Source organism: Oratosquilla oratoria, chromosome 38 (assembly GCF_046742065.1).
Source record: "Oratosquilla oratoria isolate Oo_2021 chromosome 38, ASM4674206v1, whole genome shotgun sequence".
Classification (NCBI taxonomy): domain Eukaryota; kingdom Metazoa; phylum Arthropoda; class Malacostraca; order Stomatopoda; family Squillidae; genus Oratosquilla; species Oratosquilla oratoria.
The window spans coordinates 28015909-28027882 of NC_134814.1; the positions used below are offsets into that span (position 1 = coordinate 28015909).

The 11974-nt window shown below is 38.6% G+C and overlaps 1 protein-coding gene across 1 annotated transcript in view; it reads left to right on the forward strand.

Annotated features, from left to right (window-relative positions):
* LOC143020041 (uncharacterized) overlaps positions 1 to 3771 on the forward strand; it is a 5408-nt gene extending 1637 nt beyond the window's left edge. The window contains exons 2-3 of the mRNA XM_076176193.1: positions 1563 to 1652; positions 2553 to 3771. Coding sequence (XP_076032308.1) covers positions 1563 to 1652; positions 2553 to 2808 — 346 coding nt within the window. The 3' untranslated portion in view covers positions 2809 to 3771. The remainder of the gene's footprint in view (positions 1 to 1562; positions 1653 to 2552) is intronic.
* Positions 3772 to 11974: the final 8203 nt, after the last annotated feature.

Consider the following 11974-nt stretch of genomic DNA (forward strand, 5'->3'; position numbering starts at 1 on the left):
ATTAATGTATTTCTATGGAAATGCGGAAATGAATTGGTTAACTGTATTTAATCAAATCTAATTAAGTTAATTTAGTCAACTTTAATTAGATATCATATCAGTAAGTATTTTTCTTTCTAATCCAGTTTCTCGTTTATTAGTTGGATTTTTATTTTTTCGCCTTAGGTTGCAAAGAAGATATATTTCATAAACGTACGTTTTGGAATTCTATCCTTGTGGCTGTGAAATAAAGATTTCGCAATAAAATAATACATGGAAGATATGAACAATCTAAACACACTGATATCCTGTTGAATAATGTTATGGTAAAACGTTTCTATTGCTGTTAATGAGTGTGTGTATGTGTGTAATTTTGGAACTGAGTCGTTCTACGGGAAAGTACTAGGTGTCAGTCACCAGACCAGCACATGATCTAAGTTGTATTTACTTAATTGTAGTGTACAGGAAATGAGCAAAGTTTGATGGATCCCACCTACTACTTTCCAGTTATAACACATAGCATCATGTTTATGTACATTTTTAACTTAATCTATACCCTTTATTTCCAATCATCATATTTAGATTTAAATTAATTTTGTGTGTGTGTGTGAATTTTAAACTTCACTGAAGGTGGGTTTTTGTATAATAGCTGGATTTTAAATATCTACATTCTCTTTGATACAGCTTCTAAAAGAAAACGTAAATTTTATAGGAATAACTAAACAATATTGCAACCGACTTCTCGCGCGATTCCGCTAGCGTAGTAACGAATGTCTGTAAGTAATTCTTCACTTTTTATATTTTTTATTCTATTTTATTTATTATTATTTTTTGCTAACGCCAGAAAACCTTATTACCCTTTGAGGAAAAACCATTAGCCTTTTACGGACCAGAGAATTCTCTGGTGGACCGACCAAATATTTTAATGTGCCAAATTTGTAGTTGTTAAGACAAAAATCTTGAACATCCGAAGTGCATTTTCAAACTCATAAGCTTTGCAGGATTAAAACATACATAACATAGAAACCATAAGTTTCCAACGTATTTCTTATCTTATTTTATTTTATTTATTTATCTATTTATTGTCCCTTTGTACAACCCAGTGGGCTTTCTGATAGCCTATTATGTATTCATAAAAACAGGGAAGAAAATCGGTAAAATTATATCAACATTATACTATCCTCTTTTGAAATAAGTACGTGTTGACTGCATAGGAATTTTAGAATTGAAAACATTAGTGAACTGGGCTCAGTCAGTTTACCATTATGTCGTAATCTGAAGGTAGATTAGAACACTGTGTACTGTATAGTATATTTATTCTACCAGCCCCTAATTCTCTGATATTTGGCGGAAAAAAATGCGAGATGCAATATCGTAACAAATAAATAATTTATGATAATAACAATAATAATAGTAATGATAATGACGAAATGCAATGTCGTAGCAAATAGATAAATTGTAATAATAGTAATAATAATGGCGAAGTGCAATTTGGCGAAATGGGAATGATTCCATACACAGGACATGACCCTCCCTATACTTGTATGTTATTCAATGTGATGTTTTCCTTTTTTCTTCCTTAGGGGCTTCAGCAACTGCCGCTGCGCCCTTATGACCACTTTCGGCATGGGCGAATATATCGTGTCAGAGCTGCCTGGAATAGACATGGGAAGGTACGTACCATCTTGTATCTTGCCATCTGACGTCACTGCACAACTCTCCTTCACTTTAACCTCTTCCATACGATGACGCTAATGTAGGCTCACGCTGGAATCGGCGTCTTGATTATATTAATTTTGTAGTTGTAGCTGAAAGACACCCGTGTTCTGTGACCTGCCTTGTGGTCGTGTTTTCTGTAGTTATTAGTTTATTCAGAATGAAATAGGACAAATGATAAACCTCTGACTTTATATTTCATAACGCGAGTGTTGTGATACATCACCGAATCATCGTACATCAGGCATCTGATGCTGCGCGTGAGAATTTGACTCGTTTTGAAGAGGTTAATCAAAGTTAAGCGTAAATCATGACTTTGGACGACCTAAAGTTGCGGTCGTCTTCATTAACGAACGAGGAGATTTATTAATTTTTTTTTGACTGACTTGGGAAGGGTATTGGGTGAAATATATCTTATTTGACAGGACGGTAGTTACGTTTCTCTAGAACACTTCCGAGCTTTAATTGGAGAGTTATGTAATGCTTATTATCTTATTCATTTACTTGTATGTTTATTTATTCGTTTATTTATTTACTTATCCATTTATTTATTCGTTTATTTATTTACCCATTTATTTATTTATTTATCCGTGCACAAATGCATTAGCAAGGGCATTAGACTAAGTCTTTTTTCTATAATCCTTCCATTCCCTACTCTATACTCTTGTATAGGTATAGCAAATTACAGAATTAATACTAAAATTTTTGGTATGTTACACTTACCCTCCTCCCTTTTTTATTATTAATATGTTCATTTTTATCCGTCTTTTTATTAAATTATTACCCTTGTTTAAGTGTCACTAGTGTGTAAGGTGTTTGACAAGGATGTGTAGTGATTCTTAAGGTTGACTTTACAGTTGTACGGACTCGACAGGCTGCGAAGCCCGATGTTACGACGAATACGATAATATGACCTACGGAGGAGACTTGTACCATATGATGGACGACCTTGAGACTGTGGGTCAGCACCTTTGCAAGTTTTACGAGCACGACATGCACAACCAATACCTCTACGCCTACTCCAAGCTGTGTGAAGGACCTTGGGTTTACACGGGACATCACAGCCTCCAGATGCTGTGCTGTTGGCAGGGAAGACAGTATGCTTGTTCCTAATAATATATTTGATGATTACGCGTCAGGTGTTTCTGGTGGCGACGCAAAAATTGGACGTTTTTCTCCAATAACGTCTTAGTCTTGTCTCCGTCATTCTTTCCTGGGCGGTAATTGGTCAACGAAGGCGGGGACAATGACGTCAAGTCGCGTGATGGGCTGTCAGTGACGTCATATCGTATGTTTGTGTCGCTATCAAAGACGCCTTCTATAGACTAAGCTGTAAATTCTTTTCTCATAAACCTGATACATATATATATATATATATATTATATATATATATATATATATATATATACATATATATATATATATATATATATATATATATATATACAGTATATATATATATATATATATATATATATATATATATATATATATATATATATATATATATATATATATATATTGACCTAGCAGTATCAGAGTCGACCTCTGATGACCTTGAGAATCGTTGCTTTCGTATCGAATGACCTGTTAACGTGCCTTATACAAGTTCAGTAAATTCATACTCTCATTGAAATTGACGGGACTCTCCCTCATCCTTTGACCTGGCCGTAATGAGAGCTGATCTTGACTTAGATTAAACAAGTGACAAACCACTGTAAATATAAGAACTGGGCGCGTTCCTAGGTGCGTTCCTCAGTACGTTCCGCCCCCAAACTATTAAAGCAATATAGGTGCCGGTATAGTATGTGGCCTACCTTTGGGATGTGGCCTACGAAATTTTTCTTTGGTATAATATGTGGCCTACCGGACTTTTATTTCGGCATGAACCTGTCTCTTAAGCTTTAATAGTTTGGGAGTGCTAACCGTGGCCAAACTAAAGCGGAACGCACTGAGGAACGCGCCCAGCTCTGGTAAATATAATATCTTCCGTTGTTGTATATCCATAAACTTTAGTTCTTTCGTTGTATATCTTTTTTCAATAAAATTGTCGCCATGCAACATCATCGAAACGTATATTTGTATGATTTTGATATAGTTGTGGATCAGATTCGCAGTAAAGTCTTTGAGCGCGATGGCACACTTTGTTGACTTTATTCTGTCGTGGTTATTACAGATTTCCTCTTTTTAGCCAAATATTTCATCTCTAGACTGAATAAATTACATCTACGCCAGTCGCAGAGGGAGCACTGAAATAATTGGTCGTTTTAAGAGGAAATGAGATAACATTATGAGGGATGACAGTTGGTAAGGGGCATGGAACTGCCAAGTGTAGGCCATATGGTCTCTCTCAGTTTCCTCCCATTCTTCTGTTCTTATGATTCTAGTCAGGGAAGAGAGGGTCCCTGAGAAAAAAAAAAAAAAAAAAAAAAAAAAGTACATCAACACCAGGTATTTCCAAACAACCAAGAGATTGTACCCGGATAGAAAGACTTCTCTGAGGATCAATACCCACACCTGGTCAGTAAACTGACCTCTCTTCATCAACGTCATCATCCATTGGGGGCATACGCCAGGAAGCCCGTTGCTTCACTTACACACCGGCTCCAGTCCCCCTCCACAGTGCCTCCCCGAGCAAGGTCCCATGCAGTCACCCCTCCCATCCCACTCCAAACAGCTCTGGACAGGATTCGATCAACTTGTCCTTCCAGCCATGGGCTCTGTGGTCGTCCCCTTCGTCTCCTCCTCCATCGAGGGTTGTCTATTGAGGTGACAGGAACCTTGGGAGTGGGACCGCTCGCCAGAAGGGGTTGGGGGTCGAGTCCCATATGGACCTTTTTGAGGTTAGGGCTCGAGTCCCACATGGACCTTTTTGAGGTTTTCGTCAACTGAATAGAACCGTCAGGTCTCAGCCAGAACGAAATAGATAAATGATATTTTTTCATCAGAGAACTAAAGAGTTATCACACTGGGCTATATTTCCTCCCACCTTCTACCTTCAACTTCCATTTGAACAACTAGAATAGGACTTTGCTTACGGAAATCTAGGCTTCACTAAGAACATTTCAACAAAATGTCCGTCTAGGTTTACAATCTCTTAGTTCAACGTTCAGCTTTGCTATATACAAATAACGGAAATATCACTTGATATTTGGAAATTTGAAAATTTGAATTTTGTAACCGAAGTCGTTTTTTGCTCAAACGAACTCTCAACTGTCGGCGCTGGCGAAGTCCGTGGAAGCCCAATTTGATAACCCGTGGAAGCCCAGTGTGATAGCCCCTTAAGATCGGAAGCGCTAGAATGCATCCAGAATAGAATATATAAAGACACTCACAGTTATGGACCCCGAAAACTGACCCGTGAATGCAAAAAAAAAAAAAAAAAAAAAAAAAAAAAAATCCTCGTCGTTACTTGCGACGAAGGTCGAGGGGATGGTGATTCGAACCCTGCCACCGGCGAAGTTGAACCAAGGGCATGGTTCATCAAATTCCACGCTACAAAGTCCTTTGTGAGGGGCACCATCCTAGCCTTCCGATAGGGAGGACTTTGTGACGTTAAACCATATCATCATTATCATGATCATGATAATAGATATAAAGGTATTTCTGTATATAGAATTAATTATCCAAGATAGGAACCAAAATATATATCTGTTTAGACTCGACATACAGGAATACTAACTGCATAAGCTTTATACAGTTAAAACATTAGTGACACCCCTACGGACCACAGTCACGTGAATATTGCTTTATGAATAGAGAACAATCTCCACAAGAAAATTAATAAAATAAAACAAAAATAAAAATCTTACTTCAATTATCCCTTAGTTCCGCTTAATCTCCTTAATTCTTAATCTCCTTCATTCTCTCCTTGACCATCTTTGTGACTCCAAACTCCAAACACTTTACACGGAGTGGTCGGATAGCTGGTGCAAGTGGCAATCACTGATGAACGTTGGGGTTCGACCCCTGGTCTGTTCTGTCACGTGATCGGGGTGAGGCTCAGCACGCCGTGACGTCACACAAGAATAAAATGTGAAAGTGAGAAGACTACGCCAGGAGACGCTGAGTAGCTACGGACAAAGCCGCCATTTTTTTTTTCTTTTATCTATTTTTTTTTTTTTTTCCTGCGATTTTGGACTGTTTGGGGCAGGTGACAGTCACTGTTGGGAATCGGAGAGGAATGCGGGATTCGAACTTAGAAATAAGCGAATACGAGACCAGCACGCTTCCGATGACGTCACCAGCACCCACAAAGAAGAATTGTATATATTTGTTTAGACACATACATACATATACCAAAAGGCTTTTTCCCCCTTACTGGGGGAGGTAGCCAAAAAACAAAGGCATAAAATCCACTCCCACTCAATCCATCTCCTACATACTCCACTCCCATCCACCTCCTTCCATCCCTCTTACCTTGGCACCTCCTGGATGACGGGTCATCCCTGCATCTCGCCCACTACCCTGGGTCAGAAGAAGCAGTGTCGCAAGACACAGCACATCCACAGCAAAATACCTGATGAAAAATGTAGAAAGACATTTATAAGTCGCAACTAATACCACTGTCGGAGCAGAGGAGAACGGGGAGTCTATATATTTCGACTATTAAATACAACAATAGCCAGACGCTATACTTACATCATCTATATATAATAACCCTTTCCCTGGGGTTGGGATCTTCCTCTGGGTGAGTGAAATCAGTCAAAAAAATGTACAAATGAGAAGCGGAGACACATTAGTACACAAATGCGTCTTTTGTTCTTGTTGCCTGAATACAAATTTCTATATATATCAAGAGTTTTTTCCCCCTTATAAGAGAGGTAGCCAAATCAAAGGCACGTACCTACTCCCACCCATTCCACTCCCATCCCATCCACCCTTTCCACCCCTCCCATCTTAGCTCCTCATGGATGACGGGTCATACCTGTATCCCACCCACTACCCTGGGTCAGAAGCAATGCCCGTCTGGGATATTGGTTACATGAATGCAATTTTACCTTAGAAGATAAGTCTGGCGTAAAGGAACTATATACATATATGAAATAGTAACAAATTGTATTAAGAGTTCTTTTATATCGTGGATCACTTTCGGAAATAGGCAGTGGTAACCTTGTGGTTGGTCACTTGAAGTGAAGAACCTTGATCAGGCAAAGCCCTGTCATTTGCTGCAAGCGTTTTTTTTTTTCTTTTTTTTTTTTTTTTCTTTTCGATGGTTGACCAAGGCAAGAAACACGTGCAGGGCCCCGATGATCGTACTCACGACCACCCGCTCATGAGTTCGACACGGTATCTACTGGGTTACTCGCGCGTGCTGATGGAGTGTTGGCAAAAAATGAGTGAAGATGATTAGAAGTCGTTTACATAGACAAGGGCAATTAAGAAAAAACTATCGAGGTCTCTTGATAGTCCTTGACGTTTGACTACTCTGAAGGAGGAAGAAGGAAGAAGGAGAAGGGAGAAGAAAATGAGGAAGATGGAAGATAAAGATGAAAAAGAAAACGACAGAAGAAATAAAACAAAGAAACAAAATGATTAATATGAAAAAACGAAGAAGAAGAAAGAAGGAAAGAAAAGACAACACAAGAAGAACTTAAAAGAAGAAGAAAAAGAAGAAGAGGAAGCAGAAGAAGAAAAAGAAGAGGAAGCAGAAGAAGAAGAAGAAGAAGAAGAAGAAGATGATGAACAAGAAGTTGAAGAAAGAAGGAGATGAAGAAAAAGAAGAGGAAGAAGAAGAAGAAAAAGAAGAAAATGAACAAGAAGGGAAAGAAGAAGAAGAAAAAAGAAAAAAGAGAAAAAGAAGAGGAGGAAGAAAAAGAAGAGACAGAAGAAGAAGAAGAAGAATGAAAACGAAAGCGGGGAAGAGGTTTAATCTTAAACAATCTTCTAACAAGTTTTCTTCGGCCATCGAAGAAGTTGAAGAACATAAGAATATGACATAAGAACATAAGGAACCTGACGAGGTCAGGAGTCTGCTGCAGGAGTTGAAGAAAGGCCCCCTGGAGGAGTTCTCGCTGCGCCCAAACGGGTCGTCAGCCTTCAGGAGTCCACTTGGAGTTCGAAAAGGGCATGGAAGTGAGAAAGGACATCTGGGCTGTCAGTCGGAAAATACCTAACTCCAAAGGACTCGCCCCCTAAAAAAAAAAATATATATATATATATATATATATATATATATATATATATATATATATATATATATATATATATATATATATGTTGACGTTTTACATCAGACGAGTTTATTCAGTTGAGGAAAGCTCACAGTGTAGAATGGGTCAACTTTTCTCAATGTGCGTGTGTGTGTGTGTGTGTGTGTGTGTGTGTGTGTGTGTGTGTGTGTGTGTGAATAGATAAGTGGATAAGTGAGTAGATGATTAAGAGTAGCATTAGGTGTGGGCGTAAGCAAAGACGTGGCTGGGTGTGGGTAAGGTCGTAACCATGGGCGTGGAGGTGGGCATCGGTGGGTGGGTGGGCGTGGGAGTGGGTGTGAATGGGAACGGGTGGGCGTGTGAGTGGGTGTGAGTGTGGGTGTGATTAAGGGGCGTACTTTTATACCTTTTCGCCAGGCCTGGCGATCACTTTCTACTATTAGAAAGAATTCCATTAACTTTGTTAATTATAGTTACGAAAAATATGAGTAGGTTTTGTAGATAATCTGATAAGCCAAACACGTTTAACTAGAACATCAGGTAAAACTTTTACCTTCTAATGGTAAATAGAATTCGCCAGAGCTGGGGGAATTTTTATCGGTGGTATTCTTAAAAAAATTCTTTCCTTATATAAATATTATACAAATCCTTGTAAGATAAAGATTTATATAAGGAAATAATTTTTTAAGAATACCACCGTAAGAATCTTACGGTGGTATTCTTAAAAAAAAAATCCTTATAATCTTTCCCTTCCATGGATTTATACATGATTTATATAAGGAAAGAATTATTTTTTAAGAATATCACCGTAAGGACTCTTACAGTAGTATTCTTAAAGAAAATCTTTCCTTATATAAGTCTTTCCCTTCCAAGGAATTATACAAGATTCATATAAGGAAAGATTTTTTTCTAATAACACCACCGTAAAAGCTCAACCATATATGTTGACGAATGTGTATGTGTCTACCAGAGCTTGGTAATTAATAGGCTACACCAGGGGTGGGGAACCTTTTTGTGCATGAAGGCCACCTTATAATTCATCGTCCCACATAGAGGCCGCACTAAACAATTTTTTTTTTTTATTCCTTTTATTATATTATAAGTTTCAGGTGTATAATGATTTCAGACATAAAAAATATTCAAGGTCTTTTAAAAAAAAAATATATGTATATCAAAGGCCGCAGAAGGACGCAGGTTACCTCTGGGCTACACCAAGAACAACTTACTAAGACATAAGAATGAAGGAGACTGCAAGAGACCATGAGGCCTACACTAGGCAGTTCCATGTCCATTACCACCTGTCATCCCCATCCATAAAGTACTATGATTAATGTAAGAACATAAGAAGAGCTGGAATATGGTCAAGAGCTGATGGAATGCTGGATCGCATTCCCTGCGATGACGCGAAGGAAGGGGTGGAGGAATTGCAGGAAGAGAGCGAGATGTGGATAAAGAATGAAGAGAGGAGGAGGAGGAGGAGGAGGAGGAAGGAGAGGGGAAAGACGAGGAGGAGGTGGAAGTCGCGTGACCTGCTTGCGTGATGTCGAGCGGAACTGGAAGGTGTAGTCAATGCGAATAACGGAAGGTTTAGAGTAGGGGAGAACGAGATTATCTCCTACAGGGAGTAACGGCGAATTACGTCGTGAGGGGGTGTGAGGAAAAGCTAGGCCAGAAGTGGGCCACCTTTTTAAGTGTGTGTGTGTGTGTGTGTGTGTGTGTGTGTGTGTGTGTGTGTGTGTGTGTGTGTGTGTGTGTGTGTGTGTGTGTGTGTGTGTGTGCCGAAATCAGCCAAATCTTTGATACAGAAATCTCTCGCGTGGCCACAGGGTAACATAAATTATAGGCCTACTTACGAGAATGGGCCCCCTCCCCCCTCTCTCCCTCCACCTCCTATAAGCACCCCAATCCACTCCCCCCACCCCCCCACCGCGCAGCATGCGGCTACCAAGGGTCATACAAAAGAAATTGGAGGTTTATTAGCTGTTTTGTTTTAAGATGAGCTCTGAGATTCGCGTCCTGGAAAAAAGACGTTAGTATGCCAGTTTTTGGCACGCGTGCCGAGGGTTGCCCACCCATGAGCTAGGCTAAGGCGTTTGTCAAAATGAAGCGGGCTAGCATTGGATGTGCTGTGTCTTGCTGCATTGCTTCTGACCCAGGGCAGTGGACAGGATGCAGGGATGACCCGTCATCCAGTAGCTAGGCGAAGGTGTTTGTTAAAAGAGGATGATTGGTAGATGAAGTGAAACGACAAAATCATCCTCCGAAGATGAATGAAAACGCTTGGAGGGGGTGACTACAATAGATGCGGATTTGTCCGCCGAGAAGGCGAGACTCAAACTCAGGTCCATAGTAGTTGTTCCTCCTTGTCCCTCCTCTTACACTCTTCCAAGGAGCTTCTTACCCTTCGACACAAATTTTAAATGATTTTTTTTTTTTCTTTTTTCTTTTGTCGGCATTCACCAATGATGGGAGGTATTTAGCAATTCAAACTAAGAAATCCTCAAACTGAATCTAACATTTTTTTTTTTTTTTTTGTCAGCTAATCTAGTTCAGAGAGTGGTTCCGTGTGAAAGATATTTTGACGCAGAACCCGAAGGGATTTCTCCCCGTCTTCTCTTTTTTCTCCGCGAGGGGACGGAGAGGGGGGGGGGCTGTCGCGTATTAAATGAAGCGGCTTTGCTGTGGATATACTGTGTCTTGCTGCATTGTCTCTGACCTAGGACAGTGGGCGAGATGCAGGGACGACCCGTCATCCAGGAGGAGCTAAGAAAAAGGGAGGAAGGGAGTGATGAATGGGAAGGGAGTGATGAATGGGAGTGGAGTATGTGGGGATGAAATGGATGACAGTGGAATTATGCCATTTGATTTTGGATACCTCCCTTGTTTGGGGGAAAAAGACCTTGGTATGTATGTGTGTATGTATGTATGTATGTATGTATGTATGTGTGTATGTATGTATGGATGGATGTATACATGTATGTATGTATGTATGTATGTATGTGTGTATGTATGGATGGATGGATGGATGTATGTATGCATATATGCAAGTATGTATGTATGCATATATGCAAGTATGTACATATGTATGCATGTATGTATGCAAGTATGTATATATGTATGCAAGTATGTATGTATGTATGTGTTGTGTGTGTATGCATGTATGTATGTATGTATACATATATGTATGTATGCATACATGTACTGTATGTATGCAAGTATGTATGCATACATTTATGTATGTATGCAAATATGTATGCATGTATGTATGCAAATATGTATGCACGTATGTATGTATGTATGCATGTAGGTATGTATGTATGTATGTATGTATGTAGGTATGTATGTAACTTAGTTCATTGTTATGATTATCACTATATTACGTGTTTTGCTGTATAAGGCTTTTTTTCTCTGGTGGTAGCTTGTCAACAAATTTGAAATGGGGGGGGGGCAATTTATCGAAAACCGCTCTCAAAATCGGGTAAACCTGACCAATTTGCTGTTACAATCCCTTCTACAAAATGACAAATATATATATTCTTTCTATTTGTATAATTCTTAAGTCATTATTTGAACACTGCACTCAAAGTGAATTAATAGAAAAAATCTAACCAAATGAAGAAGAAATGTATTTTTGAGAACGAGAAAATATAAAGAAATATGGCAAAGTTGGAAGAATATAAATACAGAACGAAGTTAATTACATCAATGAGAAACTTGTGTAATAATATATTATAACCTAAGAAAAATATACACTAAATAGCCTTTAATGAAAATATTGCTTATCATCTAAGAGATGTTACATTTTAAGAAAAAAATTAAAGCAAGATTGAGAATGTTGATCCATAATTATGCAATCTCAAAAATAGATCACAGTAATGACAAATAAATAAAACTAAATATTATGCAAAACACCATTAAAACTGCTAGACTAATTGAAAAAACAGCATAATTACTAAATTGAGGTCCCTCAATAACTAAATTGAGGTCCCTCAATAATAGAGACGTTATTTCTTACTAGGAAAATAAGATAGAAAGATCAAACCGAATTCATTTGAACCTATATATTCGAGTTAGACGTGCATCAGAGAAACACCAATTATTTGAACCACACAAAAATAATTTGATTA